This window comes from Elgaria multicarinata, chromosome 6 (genome assembly GCF_023053635.1).
Source record: "Elgaria multicarinata webbii isolate HBS135686 ecotype San Diego chromosome 6, rElgMul1.1.pri, whole genome shotgun sequence".
In the NCBI taxonomy this organism is placed as follows: Eukaryota; Metazoa; Chordata; class Lepidosauria; order Squamata; family Anguidae; genus Elgaria; species Elgaria multicarinata.
The window spans coordinates 13,222,073-13,245,324 of NC_086176.1; the positions used below are offsets into that span (position 1 = coordinate 13,222,073).

General features: G+C 42.7%; 1 protein-coding gene across 4 annotated transcripts in view; it reads right to left on the bottom strand.

The window, feature by feature from the left end:
* Nucleotides 1-447: 447 nt before the first annotated feature.
* TDRD7 (tudor domain containing 7) overlaps nucleotides 448-23,252 on the bottom strand; it is a 55,968-nt gene continuing 33,163 nt past the window's right edge. For 3 of the 4 annotated variants that reach the window (XM_063129065.1, XM_063129066.1, XM_063129068.1), the window contains 9 exons: nucleotides 21,234-21,345; nucleotides 19,256-19,458; nucleotides 18,974-19,108; nucleotides 16,271-16,354; nucleotides 8,056-8,190; nucleotides 7,799-7,909; nucleotides 4,898-5,376; nucleotides 3,829-3,989; nucleotides 448-843 (listed from right to left, as the gene is read on the bottom strand). In XM_063129065.1, coding sequence (XP_062985135.1) covers nucleotides 623-843; nucleotides 3,829-3,989; nucleotides 4,898-5,376; nucleotides 7,799-7,909; nucleotides 8,056-8,190; nucleotides 16,271-16,354; nucleotides 18,974-19,108; nucleotides 19,256-19,458; nucleotides 21,234-21,345 — 1,641 coding nt within the window. In that variant the 3' untranslated portion in view covers nucleotides 448-622. The remainder of the gene's footprint in view (nucleotides 844-3,828; nucleotides 3,990-4,897; nucleotides 5,377-7,798; nucleotides 7,910-8,055; nucleotides 8,191-16,270; nucleotides 16,355-18,973; nucleotides 19,109-19,255; nucleotides 19,459-21,233; nucleotides 21,346-23,252) is intronic. The other variant, XM_063129067.1, reaches the window with a different exon arrangement.

A 23,252-nucleotide genomic window follows, 5' to 3' on the forward strand; every position in this document is an offset into this window, starting at 1 on the left:
TAAGACCGAATCACTGAAATTATTGCAGATAGTTGGAAAACATAGGGACGATTTACTGTCATAATGCAAGAGGTGTCTCAAAGAATGTAGCCTGAAGACAGAATAGAGTTTAGAATTCCATTAGACAGGGAGATCTTTACCTTTGAAGGAAGCATACTTCACATACAGAAACTTCCATGATCCAGAGGTGACAGTAACCAAAATGGGCCTAGTTAGAAAGCATCAGGGAATGATGGTGTTTTTGCATAGTTTGGGGATCAAAACCTAATTCAAACTCAGTTACTCCAATGTGATTCCCTTTTGTAAATACTTACCAAACTATTTTAATTATTGGGAGTGTGGGCAGTGTAGAAGAAAGAAAACGCAGTAGCCTCAGTTACTAGGATCAAGAGGAAGTTGTCTTGGGGGCAACTCAATCTGAAGCAGAAGGCAAGAGTTACAACAGAATAAGCTAAATGAAGTATTTATTTTTTTATATAGATAACATTCTAGCATTAAACAGTGCAAAAATCAGAAGTAAACCAAAATTTTTAGTCACAGCTATGATAACATTCGCATTCTTATTGCTGAAATTACCTATTTATTTATTTATTTATTTATTTATTTATTTATTAAAAAATGATTAGTTTGCCTTTGCAATCTCCATACAATACTGGGTCATAATATCATGAATCCAAATATCAGTATCTGGTTGTGATGTGTCGACTAAGTAGACGACTACTTTTCGGTCCCACGGATTAGCCCCATCAATCACGGCTTGCACTTGTGCCACCAGAGGCTTCTTCTCGACGTGGTTTCGAAAGACTATAGATGCCTCCTCTGACCACTGCTGCAGCTCTATTCCTAGAGGAAAGCAGCATAGAAGCAGGTTAAACACACCCATAAAACACTGCAAGACGTTGTGCGAACCTTGAGACTCATGCAATTTTACAGCTCATAATCTTGAGCAAATGAAGGTAGTCAATCATGGCTGCTCAGCCAGCTACATCCATTTGAAGAGCTGGCCTTTCTATATTTAGCTGCACCTCATTATTTTCCATAGCCTGAGCTTTCAGATTAGGAATTGAAAACACCCACCCACACCCCAAGTCTCAATGTTCAACAGAATCAAGGACTATAGTTAGCCATACAGGAATAAACGCAACATAAATCAAGTTTATAGAACCGAACCCTTGAACAATTCCTTGTATTGGGTTCCTTCTCAGAACAACTGAGCCTTCAATTTCCCATATTATGAAACGTCGTCTGGTGAACACACCAGATTAATAAAAAAAACCAAGCATTTTAATCTTTTATCTTTTGAGCAACCTACACCTCTAGTTTTAACAGCAAATTGTGTGGTAGCAGTTTCTGGGTCATACAATTTCAGACCGTGCATGGAGAAGGCGGGGGTGGTGGGGTGGAGATGAATGCATGAATACTCCTTTAGAAAGTTGTTTTTCTCCTTCTTCCTTCTTCTCCCCCCCCCCCCCCCATTTCCCCAGTACTGGGCTCAATGAGGTTTACAAGATTAAAACATGTACAATTAAAACATATAAATATAAATTACAAAAGTTAAAATAGAATTAAACCTACAGTAAAATTAAAAACATGTTAAAAACTGTAACAGGTTAAAGGGGGGATCCAGTACAGCCTAGCCTCCCTGGGAAAGGGAGTTCCAGAGCCTTGGAGCAGCCACTGAGAAGGCCCTCTCCTGCATACCCATCAGGCGTGGCTGGGATGTTGGTGGGACTGAGAGAAAGGCCTCACAGTTTTCACATGACTTAACTAGCATCAAACTTAGTGCATTTTAGCCACTAGGTGACGATGTTTCTAATTTACTCCTGCCTTTTAACACTTCTACTAATACTGTTGTTCTGTTTTAGCTGCCAATATGATCTTTGCTGGAAATATTTGTACGTCTGTGTAACCTGCCTTGAAAGCTAAGCCATTTTTTTAAAGATAAAAAAATAAGTTACATCTAACAGACTGATAACTCTTTGCGTAACGGAGCAGAGAAATTTCCCCTTTAAAAACAACTGGCTGAGCCGTTGTGAATTCAGTTTGAAGAACCTTGGGCTTGACCCTAAAGTGGCAGTGGTAACTGATATCAACACAGTGGTATCAGTGGTATACAGTTGATATCAACACATAAAATTATTAAAGACAGACTACAGGAATATTATGCTAAGCTGGACATGGACGCAATTAGAATATCGAGATTCTCTTCTAGGTTCCCTTGCTTAAAACTCGCTCATCAGGAAGAGAAATATCTCTCAGCAATTACGTCTCCCTTTCTCCGTAAAGCCATTACTGATTTGCGTTTCCAGACAATGAAAACAAATTTTAGGGACGGGAGATATAAGAACATCCCCAGAGGTCAACGCTTATGCATCTGTGGAAGTCAGGAGGCGGAGGACACGATACATTACATCCTACACTGTAAACTCTATAGAAGCCCTAGAGATAAATATCTAAAGAGACACTTAGTACAAGCAGGCAATCTTAATGATATGGATAAAGTTATTTACTTACTTACAATTCATCTAAGTCCATTCTATTAAGCATAGCTAGCTTTGCAGTTAAAGCAGCTCAGCTTAGAACTGCGACAGAGGACAATGACCTGGTTTAGGATATGGGCTGCTATAATTTATATCCTGAATAATTAACGGAACTGTAATATATATATATATATATATATATGACTGAACAACTATAATACTCTGTTTTATATTGTATCTTGTGGTGTCTATTGTTGATGTTGTTGGCTAAAACCTATTTTGGTTGCATAATAAAGATTTGGATTTGGAAGTTAGATGTACCTACCATGTGATTGCATCCCAACACTAAAAGTGTAACTATTATTATTTTGAAGCATTGGTATGGATTCACATCATAGGAATTGGCCAACGCTCCTTGGGATACAAACCGCTTAACTTCCTCTCTTAACGCGTGATACAATCCACTCTGTGGCAGGTTCTTTGCCAACTAGCATTTCATTTACGATTAGAGCCCATTCTTATATTCCCAGGCATTTTTGTCTTTCAAGTTTCTGTTATTTTACATCTGATACTGTATTTTTGAACTGTTTCTAGGTTTTAATAGGCTTGGAGTGTGGCAACGAGGGACAGGGCCTTTTCGGTGGTGGCCCCCAGACTATGGAATGATCTCCCTGACGAGGCTCGCCTGGCACCAACGCTGCTATCTTTCCGGCGCCAGGTTAAGACTTTCCTCTTTGCCCAGGCATATGGCAGCACATCTTAATCACCCACATGTTTAGTTTTTTAACGGTTTTTAATGCTTTATGTGTTTTAGACAAGTTCTGTGTTTTAGAGTTTTAAATTTTGTATACTTGTTTTTATCTCAATTTTAGAATTTCTGTAAACCACCCAGAGAGCCCTGGCTATGGGAGCGGTATATAAGTGTAATAAATAAATAAATTGTATTTTATTTTATGCTGTAGTTTAAAACTTTGATATTCAAATCAAATTTTATTACGGTCATAGACTAGCAGATTAAACTTTGATATTGTATGTTATCATGTTGCATTTTATGGTTTTAATTGTTGTGACCTGCCCAGGGAGCTTTGGTTATTGGATGGTATAGAAATGAAATAAAATAAATAAATGGAATAAATAATAATGAATTCTCACAACAGTATAAATCCACTGGCGTGCTACAGATGGTCCTATTGAACATCTCTAGGGAAGAGGAAAAATTGATTTTAAGTGTTAAAGCGGTTTATACTATACAAAGTTATTTCAAGGCATTATTGTATTCAAATTTGGCTTTTTGTTCTGTTATTATCTTCATGTTTATCTTTTCAATAATTAAGAATGTGCCACCTACCCGCAAGCTGGGCTATTACAGCCTGAAACGGAAGTTTTCTGAACCTGTCCAGCAAAGGTCTTACATTCTGGATGCCGACAAGCTCGTGTTTACCATAGTCCAGCTCATACACGGACACCAACCCATTTGCTAACATTCCTTTTATTAGCACTCTGTGCCACCTAAGAAACAGAGAATGAAATCTGAATGACATATGTACAGCCACAATGAGCTCAGGACGAAATATCTAATAACAAGGGCTGAATTTCACTGTTACTTCTAGTTAAAAAACCTTTAAAGTTAGCAGTAAATGAGCAAGCATTTGCTATGGCAGCTGACCCACACAGAGGACAAATGGAAACTGAACCCTTTCTGAGAAGGGCCCCCAATTTTTCATTATACCAAGTAACACATGGGACTCATTCTGCTCTAACGGCTGCTTGTGCCCCTCAGAACACACTCTTCATTCATTTATTCAAGAACTCCTTTGAGGTCTTAACCCCTACCTACTTTATCAGGGCCCTTGTGGTTTTGAGAAGTCGTCCCACCCCAAAAGGAAGATCTGAGGTCACCTCAAAGAAGAGAGCTCTCTCTCCCCTGCAAGGGGAGGCCCTTCCGTGTACTCCAAAGTCATTGGTTTAAGAGTACGGAGGTATTTGTGCATAAAAATACCACATCAAACATTTAAGATCCCAAGAGGAAACAGCAAATGGAGTCAGAAAATTAAAGAGCAGCAGAGGGGGACAGAATCAAGACAAGCTAGAATGAAAGAAAGCAAAGACTTTCAAAAGAAGGAAATTGATTGGGTGTGGGGAGAAGAGAGAGGGAAGGGTGTATCTCTAACCTTAAAGGCTAAATGGTACACCTCTATGTTCAGGGGCAGTATTTCCCAAGATAGTGGGGACAAACATCAGGGAACGATGTTGCTTTTATGACCTGCCTGATCTGGCTTGCCAGTGTTGTTATAGCTAGACCTTTCGTCTGATCCAGCAGAACTGCACTTAGAACCTTAAACACAGATTGGTTTGGTCTGGATCCAACCCATTATTAATGAAGCAGTATTAATGGGACATTTACGAGAGCTACTTACTTATTTTTCACTTTAGCAGCATAGAGTTTGTTCTTTTCCACAGCAACAGCGCCTTCTTCTGCTGTGCTATAGTACAGCAGCATCTCTTCCACCAATTCTTCTAAATTGTGCATCTCTTGCCAAGGCTGGAGGACAAAGTAACCAGGGTGGCAGGCCAGCGAGACAAACATATCCATTTGCTCCTGGGGTGCCAACGGCAAAGGTGGTGGCATGCTCAAGGATGTGGCAGTGTTGCTCGGCTCCAGAGTACGTGGAACCGAACTGGTGGAACCCCTCTTGACACCCAATCTTGCCAGCTCCGGTAAGTCCGTTTCCCCCTTTCCAGGCAAGCTGCTGGGAGAGACGCTCAAGAAGACGTCCTTCTGATGCTTCCACAAGTCCGCATTAGTGATCTGTCTATTTATACTGCGGTCCGGGTCTGGGAAATTCTTTGGTGTAAATAAATAGATGTGTGCAATCCTGTCATCCAGTTTAACAACCTTAAAAAGTGGGGGGGGGGGGGAGAGAAAAAGAGAAAACATTTGCATCAGCGTTAAAAGGTTATTATTGGATGCCTGGTGGGTTTGGAAGATTGCCTTATCTGAAAAATTAACAAACAAGTTATTTTTTAATTATTTATTTTTGCATTTATATCCCGCCTTTTTTCCTCCAAGGAACCCAATTGGCAAAAGGAAGTTGGGAACACGATACATTCGCTATGGATTGGTATCAATTTATTGTCTATGTTGGTAACACTCAATTTCATAACACTCTGCCTGTAGCATATTAGTCTCTCTGGTTAAAATGAATAATGTTATTATGAATTTTTCTGCCTTGATTTATTATAATTACTGAATGCTTGGACTATCGCATGTAGGGTGGGTAGGTGGAGGAAATAATTAATTTTCTAAAATGTCAAAATAAAATAAAATAAAAAAGGTCAAAAAGAAAACAGGGAAGAGCAGGCCATTAATTGAGAAGAAAGCCCTACGCAAGCATATTGAGTCATTTATTCAATAAAAACAGGGCTTAATAGCCATACATTAATTGAACAGTACAGCCAATTACACTAGGGTAAATCTAACTAAGGCCTGGTTCAGACGCTAAACCATGCTGCTTAACCACAGAATGGTTAAGGGAGTGCATTAACCTTAATGCATTCCATTAAACATTTTGTGGTTAAGCAGCATGGTTTAGCGTGTTGTCTGAACCAGGCCAATAAAGCTCACAACCCATCCTAACACCTCCAAGGATTTGGCAGTACTGATATGATGTACAGTGTGATTCAAAAGAATGCTATATGAAGATTCTCAACAGTGAGCACAGCTTTTAAAGTCTGCTTTCTTGCACTCCCCCACCACAGAAACGAGCTGGAAGGAGGGCAAGAGTCTACAAGCAACAGAATGAGACCCCAATTCCGACATCTCCCCAGTCACCTGTAGCCAGGTGTCTCAAAACTGTTTGCTGAAGGAGGTATCTTGCAACTAAAGCGTTTATTTTTTTATTGTCACTGTCTCAAGAATAGGTGGCAAGTTCCCTCTCTCATGTCAAGACTAACGTGAAGACCAGGGAAGGAGTTTCAGCCGGAGTTCCCAGCAAACTCAGACAGCTTAATTTTGTTCTGAGGAATTGTGAACTACCTGAAGTTCTTCCACTGGACCAGTGTGTGCGTTTGTGTGTGTGTAAATGAGAGAAAGAGAGAGAGAGATGCACATATTTTTATTATTCATGAGTATGTGCAACCAGCAAGTCACTGAAGTCATGGGCAGGACTGGAAGAGAGAAAAGACTCCAGGGAGGAGCTAGGCTTAGATTTTGCTCACACAACTGCGCAAGGAAAGTCTGCATCACAGTGTAAAAAAAGAGCCACAAAGTACATTGATGTTCTTTTCTGCACTATTCAACCTTATAAGGAAATAAAATCCTCCTTCTACAAGTGTGGACTGTGTATTTTTTTTACTACAACCTCATTTATATAGCTCTTGAATATTCAAAGATTTTCACATCTATTCTCAGCAATCCTAACAATTGTTCAAGGTTAAAATCAGTATGAACCCCATACTGCAGTCTGAAGGGGGAAGAGAATGGAGGCCTGGTGAGTTTGCGGCAGAGGTGAAATTTGATCCACATATTTCCCGGTCCTCTTCACTATACTATGTTCCTAGTAGGAATCATACTATTTCCACTGCACACAACCTAATCAGGACAAGATGGAATTGTTTTGCACTGAAAATTTGAAAAACAATGTAGGAAGAGGAAAAAAATCTAGCCACTTTAGGCATTTTTTTCCTATCTAGATACTTGAGTGAGATTCAGTTTCCTGACAGATGGAAACTTTTCTGGCAAATAGTGAACCTCAGTTTTAGGCCTCCATACTTCATGCCACCATTCTCACTTTGACAATAGTATTACACAGTTGTAAAGGATAATACTTATGCCTATGTACTTTCTTTGGACAGAGTAAATGTGGAATGAGCAGAAAGGAGGAAAACAAGTTCATGTAAAGACCAAAAGGTGGGCAAAATTCAGGGAAGTGCAATATTTCTAAATGTCAAAAACTGCACTGCTTTGCATCTGCCAGCAGCTTTCAAAAAAGAAAGAGATGGACTTAAATAATCCCTAGAACACATCTATAGTTAACGTCTCACTTTTACAGGTAAGTGCAAAATGTTGTGGATATAATAATTATATGATGTCCCATCAAAGGTTGTGGGTCACATAAACAGAACGTTTAACTAAATGGAAAGAGAATGGCTACAAAAAATAATTATTCATCAATGGACATTTTTGCATTTATGACAACAACATTTGTTTTTTCACCAAAGCAAACTGACAGGAAATGACGGAAACTAGTGCAAATGATATGCAGGAGGCATTCCAAAACACCCTGTCCCCATTGATTTTAAGCAATGAATATTTTTACCTTTATGCTGCAGTTAGGACAATTTAGCACCGTATCTCTTAGCCAAAGTACAGCATCTGGAGTCCACATGCCGATATTAAGAGGAAGATCAGCCAAACAGCATTTTATTGCCTAAAAATGAACCATCATACAATACAATTCAGTTAACCATGGTATTCAGGTTATACTGAAATACATATGGCAGCAAGAACGATGCCTACATAGGAAGTGTATTGGAACTATCTGGAGTTTTAATCAGCGATGAGAGGTCTTCATACCTGAGGTGGTAGTGCAATGATTTCACGCAGGAATGTTGAGGGAATCTCTCTCAGTTCTACTACTTTTACAGACGCTACAGTTCCAGTATCCATAAATTGTACATCAAGAGCTCGGCTACTATGAACACTTGTTATCTGCACAGGTGGAATGAAGCAGAAATAAGACAATCGCTTTTAACAGATATCATGAAGCTGATTGGTGGGAGATCCAGGACAAATAAAAGGAAGTACTTCTTCACACAGTGCATAGTTAAATTATGGAACTCACTGCCACAAGATGTAGTGATGGCCACCAATTTGGATGGCTTTAAAAGGGGGCTGGATAAATTCCTAGAGGCAAAGGCTATCCATGGCTACTAGCCCTGATGGTTGTGTATTATCTCCAGTATTCAAGGCAGTAAGCCTGTGTGCACCAGTTGCTGGGGAACATGGGTGGGAGGGTGCCGTTGCACCATGTCCTGCTTGTTCATCCCTGACTGATGGCTGGTTGGTTACTGTGTGAACTGAGTGCTGGACTAGATGGACTCTTGGTCTGATCCAGCATAGCACTTCTTCTTCGTGGTCTTTGTGCATCATACATATGGGCTCTGCGCTTGCGCAGGGCCAGCTTCGGAAACTTCTCTAGCTGCAAGTCTTTTAGGCGGAACCCCTCCCCCACCGTCCACTGAGCATGCTCAGGGGTTCCCGCCTAATCCCCTCAGTTCTCTTCAACCGCCTGTAGGGTCAACAGTGTTTGGAGACTTCTCGTGTGTGATATACTTTACCTCAGCTGAAAATATTCTATTTTCCTTCTTGTCTTTTCTCTCCAGTTTTTCTAACCTTTTCTATTTAGTTATTAAAAAAAAGAAAAAAGAAAAAAAGGGGAAAAAAGGATTTGTTTGTTGTTACTTAGCCTTGTGGCTTATGGCACATCAAGGCCTCTTCAAGAAGTGCCCCGTTTGCGGGCTGAAGATCACGCAAACCGATGGACACTCACTTTGTTTGCTCTGCTTGGGGGAAACACACATTGTGGAATCTTGTGTGTTTGTTTAAGTTCTCGAGGCAAACGAGAAAGAACCGCTCAGACCGCCTTTGGGCGATACTCTAGGATAAGGTGTTGGAGGCAGTGGAGAAACTGAGACCATCTCGACGCTCCAAATCTCCTATCGTAATGGAGTCTATGCCCCAATTTCCTCCAGCATGGAGTGAGCCTTACCAGTTCCCCCCTCCTCCTCCTCTCAGTCCGCATCCGCAAGGGCGGCAAAAGATTTTCTAAGAGAGCGAGAGAGTGTTCTGAGGCACACGACCCTCAGAGGAATAAGAGCAAAACTCAAGAATATAAATGCGAGGAAAAAGTCGTCGATACTGATTCGTCGATACCGAGCCCGGTACCGAACACAGCGGTACCGAGGCATGCGGCAGGGCATAGGAGCCCTATGTCGAACCTTTCACTGCAAAGGTCTCCGCCGCTACCGATAAGCCCGATACCGAGGCTATCGCTTTCCCTACCTATAAGCCTGGTACTGAGGCTATTGCTTCCGAGACCATACTCGATACCGAGACGGGCGACTCCATCCTCGCCACCGGTACTGAACCCTCTGCAGCAAACAGAGCGTATTGCTGACTCGCCGGCACCGTCTCCATTACGGATCATCACGGTACCGGCTGATGACCCTACCATAAGGGCATCGGTCTCGGAAGGCGAAATTAGAGGTTCGTCCATGGATAATACCTCGGCTGATCGGGGCCCTTTTTCCCCTCGATACCGAGAAGAGCCACAACCCATCGATACCGACGGATGTCGGTACTGATAAATGCCACAGCAACCGTCAGTCGATACCAAAGGTTATCGATACCGACACGCGTCGCCATACTTTTAATGTTTACTATTTTTAAATGTTGTAAACCGCCCAGAGAGCTTCGGCTGTGGGGCGGTATATAAATGTAATTAAATAAATAAATAAATAAATGGTTAAGCCCAGGACCATTCACCAGCTTTAATTCATTCAGGTCGCCAGTATGCCACCCATGGCGAACGACCTATGTCCCCTCCAAGAATGCGGGATTATTACGCTGATTGGCAACCTCCCCAGTATCCTCTGTATTATTACGAGGATTGGAGACACAGAAGGCACCTAGATTACTATTATCAGTACCCACAACCACCCTCCGACGATCTCCCGTCCACCTCTCCCAGAGGATGTCATGGCCATGCCACTGCCGCCTCTACCATCGGTACCGAGGCACACTCCGCAACCGACGCAAACTGCAGTACCAACCGCTCGGTATCATCGCAAACATTGCAGACGTTGCCTACATCAGACATGGGACTGGATGTTCCATCGGAGGAGGATTACCAATCGGACTCCTCACAAGATACATCACCACCAGATGACCTCGTGGTCACTGCAGACGTGGTGTCCCCTTCAGATGACTTAGCAAACTTTACTGATCAGGTACAAAGAATGGCAACGTCCCTAGGGACTCAAATATCCCAACCTATAGAGAAATTTAATGACCCAGTTTACGATGATGTATACTGTGGGTCATCAACCCCAGTGGCTATTCCATATTTGCCTGTGCTGCTGCGCACAGCGCAACAATCATGGAAGCTGCCCTCCTCTATGCCACAACATCGAGGAGGCTAGACAACATATATTTATAAGATGCAGGACTAAATTGTCCCGTTCCTATTTACACACCCAAAACCTAACTCAATAGTACTCAAATAATGCACCAGTGGACAAAGAAGGCCGTAGGTTGCACGGCCTGGGGAGAAGAGTATACTCTTCTACAGCTTTATCCCTTCGTGTGCATAATTACCAAGCCACAATGGCAAAACATAAGCTCTCTTTATGGGAGGAGATTACATCTTTCTCCGGATTCTTGCCAGATGACCAAAGGGAACTGGCAGATGTTTTTGTACTGAGGCTATGAGACTTTCTCGACAATAGCTTAATACAGCACGCCACGCTAAGGACTGCGCCTCAAAGCCATGGTAGTTTCCATTGCACTACGAAGGCATGCGTAGCTAAGGTCCGCAGGGCTGTCCCAGCAGGCACGCACCCGCATAGAGGACCTGCTGTTCGATGGAAGCCAGATCTAACCACTACTGTTAGAGTCCCCATGGCTGGCCTCCTAGGTAGCAATAATAACTAGCTTCTTCAGTACACTGAAACTCTCGATACCGAGACTTGCAACAATATAACTAGCTTCTTCAGTGCCTAGCCTGAAACCTCTCGGTACCGAGACTTGCAACAATATAACTAGCTTCTTCAGTGCCTAGCCTGAAACCTCTCGGTACCGAGACTGGCAACAATATAACTAGCTTCTTCGGTACCGAGAATGAATCTCTCAATGCCGAGACTGGCAACAATATAGCTTCTTCGGTACAGACTGGAGCCCTCGATACCAAGAGTGGCAATTACATAACTAGCATCTTCAATACGCTGGAATTCTTAATGCTGAGACTGGCAATAACATAACTGGCTTTTTTGGTACCAAGGTTGGAACTTTTGGTACTGAGACTGACAATAACATAACTGGCTTCTTTGGTACCAAGACTGGAATTTTTGGTACTGAAAATGACAATAACATAACTGGTTTTTTCGGTACCAAGGCTGGAACCCTTGATACCAAGATTGGCAATAACATTAATAGCTTCTTTGGTACAAACGCTGAGACTCTTGATACCAAGAGGGCATCTCGCATGCAGCTTCAATGTCAGAGGGTGAGATGTAATATCTCTCCCCTCCAAAGCCAATGGACATCTGTCCACCACATCAGGCAGTGTATACCTTGCAGGCTAACCACCAATTGCAAGGTCCCCATTCCAGAGTCTCTACGCTCTGAGTGCTTTGCTTTCAATGGAGAGCATTTTATTACCATGATGCCTGATGTCATCATTTTTGGGGGGGCCTGTGGCGTTACACCCCACAAGTCAATTCCAAATGTATGTCTGCAGTTTGTAAGTCTGTGGTTTGTAGAATGTTGGCCTGAGTGGGCGGAGTTAGAATGTCTTGGGAGGGGGGAGGAGTGATATATATAAGGGAATGACTGAGGGGATTGGGAGTTTTTTTCAAGGTTCTTTTCAGAAGTTCTTGTTCTTTTCAGGGAACCTTTTCAGGGAGACTTGTTAGGTACTCTTAGAGTCGGTAGTGCTCTCTGTATTTATGGTACTTAAGTTCTAGGAAATTTGAGAGTCAGTGTAGTGAGTGGTGTCTTTAGAGTGTGGTGTGCACGTAGTGGAAGTATATTAATCAATACTGATAATAAAGAAAGTTCAAGAGTGATTGTGTGAGAAAAAGGAAAGCGCGAATGTGAATGAGTGACCGGATTGTATGAAAGGTTTCAAAAAGGTTTTTAAATGTTGTTATTTGAAACAAAGCTTATGAACTTTTAAAAATAAATTTTAATTGTTTTGTTTTTAAAACTACCACAAAAATCCCACGTGTCTGTTTGGCATTTATCATCTTAAGTTTACACATATAACACCCACTCTGACAATCATTCACCTAAGCAGATATAACTCACAGCGCATTATTATATATATATTAAAATCTATTCTCCATTTTAAACCCCTTTCTCCACATAGTTGAGGCGTATCAAGCGGTGGTGCTTAGCTTGAGCAGGGAGTAGCCTCGGCCGGGTCTGGTGTTCAGAGCCTGTGTCGCCCCATAATAAGTGGTGACAGACGGGAGGTCTGGTGTTCAGAGCCTGTGTCGTGGCAGGGCCCTCCCTTGGAAGAGGAGGGGACACAATGTTAAATGGGCCATGTCTCCTGAGAATACCATACAAGCATGGATACTGGCTTCAGTACCGTGATGGGGATACATACAACCGAGATCACTGTCATTGCAACCGATACACAGGGCTCAGCTGTTACAGCTACAATGCGTCAGCACAATTACTTAGCTCTTCCCCATTCCACCCCCATTCCATGGGACATCAGGAGATCAACTTGGGGAAGATGAGTTAGAGCATAAGAATAGACCTGATTCCCTTCAATCCTTTGAGGACTATCAGTCGGTCTCAACATTGCTCTCTTCTGCATCACCCACACAGGGCAGAACCTCCTTTGGAGGACTTATACCACTTCCCGGTCATTGAGGATGACCAGGCTTGGTATTGAGACACATAACTAGGTAAATAAAGTGCAGGATTTTGTATCTCATGCTGTATGTACTGAGAAGCCAACTCCAGTGTCGATATTTTTCCTCCCAACACTGCTTCTGACAGTTAAAAATTCCTGGAAGGGCCCTTCTTTGATGGCTCTGACATTGGAAAGTGCAGAATCTTTAAAGTGCAGTAATGGACATGGGTTTTTTTTCCTTTATGCACCCATGTTCCAATTCTATATTAGTTCAGTTAGCCCCAAGGGGAGTTTTCAGAACATATTCATCTGCTTTGGGCCCCAGAGTCATACACTATCTAGTTATGATGTCCAGATACAACTTTCCTCTTGTCAGCAACTTTACATGACCCGTCACTTCACTTGAGTTGAGAGCGATGGTGCGCGTTCTGGCGCTTCGCATGCATACCTATGCTTAGCAGGTCTCACTCTGTGAACTAGATTGAGGACCTCCCATCTGATGGTGAAGGATTGTTCAATCTCAAGAATATATGGCAGTTCATTGCCTACACAGGGTGAAAGTCTACCTATATTTAGACAACTGGCTTCTAGTAGCATCTTAGAAGAGGATGCTATCGAAGGCAGTGGGAGTAATCCTCAATTTATTGAGCTCTCTGGACCTCATAGTAGAAACCACAATGTTAGACTGTCAATCCTTACCCCCTGATATATGGGACATAATTCTAGCAGCTAAGAAACAAGCGACTAGAAAGTCATATGCTACCAAATGGGAAGCTCACTCCTCCTTTGCACTAAGCAGGAATGAGAAACCCCTTTCAGAGCCTATTTCCACCATCCTCACTTTCCTTTTTCCTTGTTAAAAGAGGCCTTAAGTTTCCTCACTTAGAGTTTATCTGGCAGCGATTTCTGCCTCACATTTATGGATTCAGGGCTGTTCGGTCTTCACTCATCCACTGGTTAAACGAAAGGGATGAAAGATACAGTTCCACCCCTTCGTTCCTTTGTTCCGCAATGGATCCTTTCCGTGGTGCTCAAAGCACTGTCTGCCAAGCCTTTCGAACTGTTGGCAAAGACAGATTTGCGTTTACCGACTTTAAGGTGGTATTCCTTGTTGCCATAACGTCTGCTAGACGTCCATCAGAGTTAGCGGCACTCCGTATGGACTCACCTTATACGGTTTTTCATGCCGACAAAGTGGTCCTTAGACCGGACCCAGCTTTCTTCCAAAGGTTGTTTCTCCTTTCACCTTGGGCAGGATTTTAGATTGTAAGCCTATGTGGCAGGGTCTTGCTATTTACTGTTTTACTCTGTACAGCACCATGTACATTGATGGTGCTATATAAATAAATAAATAAATAAATAATAATAATAATAATAATAATAATAATAATAATAATAATAATAATAATACTCTGCCAAGCTTTTTCCTTGCGCCGACAACTCTTCTTGAGTCGACACTACATACGCTGGACAGAACTGTGACTCTCCGGAGATCCCTAAGATTTTTTATTTGTTATGGGTCAAACAAAAGGGACTCCAAGCATCTCCGCAGAGAATATTTGCTTGGGTTTTTCAGACTATTAAATTAGCCTATGAACTTGCTAGCCCCCCGCTGAAGGGGAAAGTGCGCTCTCACTCCACCAGAGGAGGGGCCACTGCTACAGCTTTTGAAAGAGGTATTGCCATACCGGACCTCTGCAAAGCGGATACCTGGTCAATGCGGCAGGGTCTTGCTATTTACTGTTTTACTCTGTACAGCACCATGTACATTGATGGTGCTATATAAATAAATAAATAAATAATAATAATAATAATAATAATAATAACACCTCTGACTTTTGCCAGTCACTACCGTCTGGACATCAGAGCGCGTAGAGACTGTGCCTTTGGGCATGCCGTCTTATCGGCAATCCGTTGAATTTTCATCCATCACCTGACACCACCCACCTCCGGTAGTCAGCTTGTTATTCGCCCATATGTGTGATGCACAGAGACCACGAAGAAGAAAGACAGGTTGCTTACCTGTAACTGTAGTTCTTCGAGTGGTCATCTGTGCAGTCACACAACCCTCCCACCGTCCCCACTATGGTGTCATTTTTTGATTACCTGGTGGTTCACCTCAGTGAGACAGTTTAGGTGGTTTCAGGAACTGAGGGGATTAGGCGGGAACCCCTGAGCATGCTCAGTGGACGGTGGGGGAGGGGTTCCCGCCTAAAAGACTTTCAGCTAGAGAAGTTTCCGGAGCTGGCCCTGCGCAGGCGCAGAGCCCATATGTGTGACTGCACAGATGACCACTCGAAGAACTACAGTTACAGGTAAGCAACCTGTCTTTCTTATGTTCTTAAAGCAAGCTGCATTTTAGACTTAACAGGTCACTGTGAATGATAAAGGCAGGAACTGTCCTTTAAGCAACTAGGCAGTGAAAGAAACAGTTTATTGCTAAAGAGTCACTCGATCAGGCAGCATCTGCATGGTTAGACTGATAGAGAACCTGTTAGTAGGGTGGAACCCTCCTCAAGAGACCCCACAGAAAGGTCAAGTGTTAGTTTGGGAGATTCAGACCTATTTTCCAGACTATGCAAGTTCAGGTTTGTGAGAAGCCCCTTACTAGCACCTCCACAACCATGGAACAGCAGTAGCCCAGAAGCACATGCTTGGCAGATAGTTTCACAACCAAAAGGGAAGAGCCAAGCTCCTCAGGAATCTAAAGACAAGCCAACTGCTGTACCCAAGGCTAAGGGCACGAAGAACATTCAGAATGCTCAAGAGAACATACCAGCCATCTTTGGAAAAGCGGCAAGCAAAAGTCAACATATATTTCACAGCTAGTTTTCATCTTTTATTTTGGTTCTATCCATTTTTAAATTAGTTGCCACCTCCTTTAAACATTTAAATGGTACATGTTTTCCTCAATTAAAATCAATTCCTTTAATGATGTAGGGAAAAGTGGTGGGGAAGAAGGTTCCCTCCCACAGCCAAATATCAGGAATCTGCTCCACCAGAAATTGGCTCAGGAAAAAAAAAAAAAATTTACAAATGTGGGTTTAAAGCTGACTAGTGATGGGATGGGGGTGGGGCAGATATACCCTATTTTGAATGGGGAGCGGTATATAAACATTGTAAATAAATAAATACATTTCCTACCTCCACACGTGACCATTTTCCTTTACAGTTTAACAGACAGATCATGCCACAATAAGGTAACGACACCGAATACTCTGTTACCTGCTGAAACAGAGATGAAGACAGATTTAAGTAATTACAACTGTAGTTATCCAAATGTATTATGGCCTAAGCAAGTTGCAAGAAAGTAGACCACTAACTGCAATGATTTCACTTAATAGATTTCTTGCTCTCTCCCTCTCCCAAATATTACCAAACACACACACACACACACACACACACACACACACACACACACACACACAGAGGAATTACCCTCACCGTTCCATTTCAAAGCACCAAACAATGAATAACGTCAAGCTATCAAATGTCCAGAATATATGTTCTACTTGCTGGAAATATACATAAAACTTCATAAATGCTTTGGGGGACACTTTACCTCTAAGCAAAAATCTAGTGTGTAGCCTCCACAACATAACAAAGAAGATTCAATATTCTTTCTATGTGCAATATGGGTCTGGATTTAGCTTTACAAAGATATAAACCAAAGGTCAAGAGCAGTGAGTGGTGTAATAGTAAATTTTGAAATGCAGGTGCTCATCAGACAAACCAACAAACCCCAACCCACAAGCAGACTAGATAAAAAAGCAATGCTGAACTACACAGCAGTGTTGTCATTCGCTAATGTGAACATACAACATCACACATCTTCTGCAGTATACATATCCTACTTTCTCGTTGTACTCCGTGTATCTACGGTGACACCTGAACCTGTTCCTTCCTAATTTTTGCAGCTCTTACCGCAAAATAGGCCAAATTCAGTAGGGTCGATTTCCCTGCAGACAACATTACTAATAATAATCCCCCCAAAAGCACTCATTTGAAGCCCCATTTTTTTCATTCCAGCAAAACCTTATGTTGCACAGAGAACGAAACTGTCTCTGAAATCATGAACACCAGGAATGTGCAGAGGAGGGTGTGTGTATGTGTGTGTGTGTGTGTGTGAGAGAGAGAGAGAGAGAATCAGATAACACAGCCCACACAAAAGCACTTCTTTGGACCCATGTGCCCCTGCTCTAGCAGCAACTCCCCTTGCACAGTTTCAAGGGACTAAGATTATGAGCAAGAGGGGAGAATCCAAAATCCACTCCTTTGCAAAATCATCATCATTATCTACATAGCCATCTTTGGAGTCACATTTTTTCTGTTCCAGGAACAACCCACATTAGTCAGAGAAGGAAACCGAATCAAGTGACTTCAAGCTCACCCAGGCAGAAGCCTACTCACCCCACACTCTCACACACAGCAATGATCCCCCTGCTCCCAGCCAGATTGGGGCTAAACAGCACTTCCCCAATTGCCATTGATAGGCAGCTCCTACACAATCCCTCTCATGCTCCCACTGCTGTGGCTCAAAAGGAGAAGAAGATCGAGAGGCTTTTGAGTGTGAAATCTGGCCGTGCTGTCTGCTTGTTTGTTTTTTCAACCATGTTCTGGAAAAGCGAGGAGGGAAATCGCATTTTAACTCTCCCCACCCCCAGCCCAAGCAAACAGCTCTCAGTAGAGCAAACTCTGCTACTCCCTCATTGCTCCGGCCAGCCAGCTCTAGCAAAACAAAGGGCTCAGAGGCTGCAATTCCGTAAATGCTTACTTGGGAGTAATGGGCCTTACTTCTGAGTAGGCTAGGATTGCAGCGTGAGTCCAAACTGGTCATGTGGTTTGCTCCCCCAAACCACATTTTCCTCTTTAAAAGAGACCAAAGGCCCAGACTTCATGTTTAGATTTATTCGTTAATTGTTTCTTTTGTTTGTTTAGACCATTTTTCGCTTGCAAAAGTGAGTTCTAGGGCGGTGTAAAAACTAAGGCGTTGCAACAATAAAACGTACAAATGGCGCCATTTGGAAACGCTTAGGTGAGTATTTTTTTTTTAAAAAAAATAGTTTGCTCCGCTCCCCCCACCCTGTCCCTGATGGGTGCAGCGCTCCTGGGGAGAGCTGCACCCCATGCGCGGCTTCTCCCGCGCATGGGGTACACGCGAGTAATCGCGCGTAGCCGGGAAAAGCGGCGGAACGGGCTACGTGCTCATAGTCTCAGGCTCAGCCCAAGACCACAGGAAAAATCAGGCCAAAAGTGGTGTCCATTATCCTGGGGCAACGGAGGGTTGATCCCTGCCTGAGCCTGGGATCCCCTGTGCGTCATCTGGATGCACAGGGCCGATCCCGGGTATCAGCCCGGGATAACTCCTCGTCTAGCTAAGGCCAGTGAGAGCAATATATTGTTGCTGGGAAAATTCATTTCCATGCAGTTAATGTGATGATTGCAACGAAGTTCAGAGGGAACAGGGAATTCTGAGGGGGTGGGGGTGGGTGGGCAGATGAGATCAGATGATGCCCCTGCTCATCAAACTCTGGCCCCATTCAGAGAACACACTCAACCATGCTCTTAACATTTAAGCAGCATGGTTGAGCGTGTTCTCTGAACGGGTACTGCGACTCTGGAGCCCTGGCTCTGCTACATCGCTGGTCAGGAAGGATTTGGAGAATTCAAGACTGCACTATACCTGTTCCTACGTGAAAATGATTACCATGTAAAAAAAATATATATGGACTTTTGCAGTGTACAGTTCTAGTATTTAGTACTGAATAAAAGGTTGTTACTTTAACACTGAGTGTTTCTGAATCTTGCGCCTATACAGGCACCAGCAAATACTAAAAGCAGACTCACCTTGTGGTGGAAGTAGTTCTCCAGTTTCTGCAAAACTTCAGATAGCTTGGTCAGGCCCTTTGATGGTACTTGGCAGTATAAAGTTCCATCCGAGCAAACATTGGTTACTCGGACATTTGTAAAGAGGGCGCCTACCTATTAAAAAAGAAGCAGCATGTTGATGTTGAATATTTGGTTACTCGGACATTTGTAAAGAGGGCGCCTACCTATTAAAAAAGAAGCACGTTGATGTTGAATATACTGATTTATATTCATATATACAGGCAGATGTGTAGACAGTACCTGAAGATGAAGCTCAAGGGATTTGTCACAAAGTGCCTTCAAGCAAGCAGCATTTATGTTGATGTCATCCTCTCCTGAAGTATCATATAGGACGACAAGGGGAATGTCACTTTTCTCTAGTATTTCAACAGCAAATATCTTGCCACAGGTTTGAGACTCCACCATCTTCACCAAGACGGGGTCATTGCTGAAGGCTTCTAATCCTATAGCAAAGCAGTCAAGGAAAGAACATAGATTGCATGGACATCACAACAGAACGGCTTGCATCAAGTGTGTCTGCTTGGATTGCCATAGCTGAGGGTCAGGTTGTGGCAAAGATGTTTGCCAGTCCAGATAGCTCTCAATTTTTTTTTAGCCATCCGATGTACACTAGTTCTCTATAAACTTTGAAGGAAGGACTACAAACTTTAAACCATTTGGGTGCCCTTACTGCAGTAAAGATATATTTGTGTAGGCACAAGCAATGCTTGCTAAAGTATCAGAAGACTAAGGGGTAGCTGGATAAGATTTCAAGAGGTTCAAGGCTGGGCTTCAGTAGCTTTTAAAGCACAAGCTGGCTTCACAGATTCCTGAAGTAATTACAACCACCCCGAAAGTTCTTTCTCCTTCAGACACCACCCAAAATATCCCACCCCCTTGTCAATTATCTCTCCTCCACTTTTAAAATTTTCTCCCATGTCCACTGCTAGGAGGTTAAGTGACAAGGACACTGACAAAGTTATGTAGTCTCAGATTAGCATGTGGAGAAGGAAACTTGACAAAGAAACAGACAAGACAGATTCAAGATGAAGCAATAAACGGGAGACAGGGGACTGAAAGCCTCAGCTGAAGGAGTTTTTCGGGTGGGTGTAATTATTGTGGGAGTCTGTGGAGCTGATTTCTGTTGGGGCAATTTACAAAACAAGTGTCCTAAGCAAGCATGTGAATAAAAATAAAATTAAAAAAAAAGACAATATGCACTGAAGTGGTCAGGCACTGGAAGAGCAGCAGGATAAAATACTACTACTACTACTGATAATAATAATAATAATGAAGGTCGCTCTCAGGGGAAGCATCAAAGCAGAGGAGGTAATTCTGTAGCCAACTGTGAATCCACCTAACAGTTGTTCCATCTAGCTAAAAGTGGGCTAGATGGAACAACTATTAGGTGGATTCACAGTTGGCTACAGAATCGGACTCAAAGAGTACTTATCAATAGAATCTTCTCAAACTGGGGAGAGGCAACGAGTGGGGTACCGCAGGGCTCAGTCCTGGGCCCAGCGCTCTTCAACATTTTTATTAATGATTTGGACGAGGAGGTGCAGGGAATGCTGATCAAATTTGCAGATGACACAAAATTGGGTGGGATAGCTAATACCCTGGAAGGCAGAAACAAACTTCAAAGTGATCTTGATAGGCTGGAGTGCTGGGCTGAAAACAACAGGATGAAATTTAATAGGGATAAATGCCAAGTTCTACAGCTAGGAAATAGAAACCATATGCACAGCTACAAGATGGGGGATACTTGGCTCAGCAACACTACAAACGAGAAGGATCTTGGAATTGTTGTAGATCACAACAATTGATCTACAATTTGAGCAGGGGTTGGACTCGATGGCCTTGTAGGCCCCTTCCAACTCTGCTATTCTATGATTCTATGAATCTATGATTCTCAAGTGTCATTTCAAGAAGTAGAAAACGGAGAGGAAATATCAGATGGGGGCTGCTTATTGGATGGAAGCTTCTCTCAAGAGGCAGCAGCAAAATATCTTTCAAATGAGTAGCCTGTATTCTAATGGAAATATGCAGGATGCAAGGAAACACAGTCATGACACCACCACCATTGCACTGTTGCACCCTCTTCTTTTTATTGTAAGCAGCAAGTTGCCCCTTGCTAGGTGGGATCTTTGCGAAGCTCACTTTGCAATCTTCCTGTTCCCTAATTTGATGTTGAGTAAGTAGCGTTTGCACCTACTGAAGAGAAAGGTGCATCTCTTACCTGCTAGTTTACATTTTGAAGCCTGGAATGGCAGCGAATAGAAATGTTTGTCAAGTTTGTACACTCTGGTATTTTCAATGATTTCACTAAAGCCATAATCAACGTAGCATACCTAATCACGTAACAAAAACAAGATAGATACACACCGAAATGTTACATTTTTGTCATATTCAGTAGTCACTTTTATTTATTTATTTGCATTTCTACACCGCCCAATAGCCAGAGCTCGCTGGGCAGTTCACAACCATTAAAAACAACAACAACAACAACAACCAGCATAAAATACAATATAAAATGTAGAAGTTTAAAACTACAGTATAAAAGTAAAAAACAAAATAAAACCTAGCAGCAGTGCAGAGATTTAAAATACAATAACAGATTTAAATCAACGGAACTAAAAAAGACTAAAATGTCTCGGGAAATAAGGTCTTCACCTGGTGCCAAAAAGAGTACAACATAGGTGCCAGGCAAGCCTCTCTGGGAAGCTCTTTCCATAACTGGAGTGCCACAACAGAAAAGGCCCTCTTACTGACGCTATAAATGATGGTTCCTTACAGTTTACAGCCATAAAACTGTAAACGTCTCCCCTACCAACCTGCCCGGTCACTGAAGTCATCCCAGGGTCTGCTCCTGGTGGTTCCACATAGATCCATCCTCCAATTGGAGTTCACCAGGGGAGAGCCTTCAGCGTGGTGGCCCCCCTCCTGTGGACTTCCCTGCCTCTGGAGGTCAGGCAGGCGCCAACTTTGTACTCCTTTCGGCGCCTCATGAAAACATCATTATTCCAGGAAGCCTTTCTTTAATGTCCAGCCAAGAGTCACTGTATTTGCTTCTTTTAAAAACTGTTTTAAGTGTTTTATTCTGTTTTTATTTTCATTTTATCTTGTACACTGCTCCAAAATTTTCAATGGGGAGCGGTATATAAATATTGTAAAATAAATAAATATTTTTCTAGAAGTCCCTAGATAGGTGTTTCTTTCCTGCTTAAAGCTTCTTTAACCAGTCTTCCACAGAGTGAAAAACAGAAATATGATGATCATGAGAGGGAAGCAGGAATGCCCTCCACAAACCAGATCTGACTGTACCCAGATGACTGATTTATGGATACCACTTCATGGCAGAAGCAGTCGTCTTTTTTCCATCCTTGCAGCAGCAACTGCCCAGGCCTTCCGAAACAAAAATGAACTACAGCCCCCACGCACACCACCCCAATGGTTCACGTCACACCTCTGCCGGAACACTATAGCCCCTGGTAAGAAGCTGTTGAGGTCTCCAAGGAGGGCCAGTTATGGCTGGAGAGATAATGGAGTTTCAAGTTCACTCCCACTAAGCTGGAGTGAGTCGAAACCTGGAACTCCTTCTTACTTTCACATATGGTTTTGTTTTTCTGTGAAAGCTTGGGAAGTAGAACATCTCCTTCCTGCCAAACTCCCTGGCACCCAAGGGGAGATTTGAAATCCACCCACCATTTAGGCCAGTTTTCCCCAACCTGCAACGCCCATCAACCCCAGCCAGTGGCCATGCTAGGGTTGATGGTACTTGTAGGTCACAACATCTGGAGGGTTCCAGGCTGTGGAAGGCCAATCTAGGGTGCCTCCAATTCATTTCTCACCCATGCATCCTGGTCATTTCCTCCCAAACCATTCAAACAACTGAATTGGGGGGACAGAGAGAGAGAGAGAGAGAGAGAGAGAGAGAGAGAGAGAGAGAAATAAATAAATAAGAGGGTACTCAAGTTAGTTTCAGGCCCCTCGGCTTCCCCCATGCACTCTATGGATTGGCAAAATCACCATGTTGAAAAGGACATTTTGCTACTATCTCTCTCATCCACAATCCATCACACTGATTTGTCCTTGTTCTTCGAAGTAGCAAAGAATTGCTATAAACAGAATTTACCCTTAGAGGCATTAGACTGGATATGAAAGGTCTCTACCAACTCTTGTAAGACTCTTAACTTGTTTACCCAGACTTTTCACTGAATTTCTCTCTTTTCTTTCGCTGCACTGTATAAATTGTAAC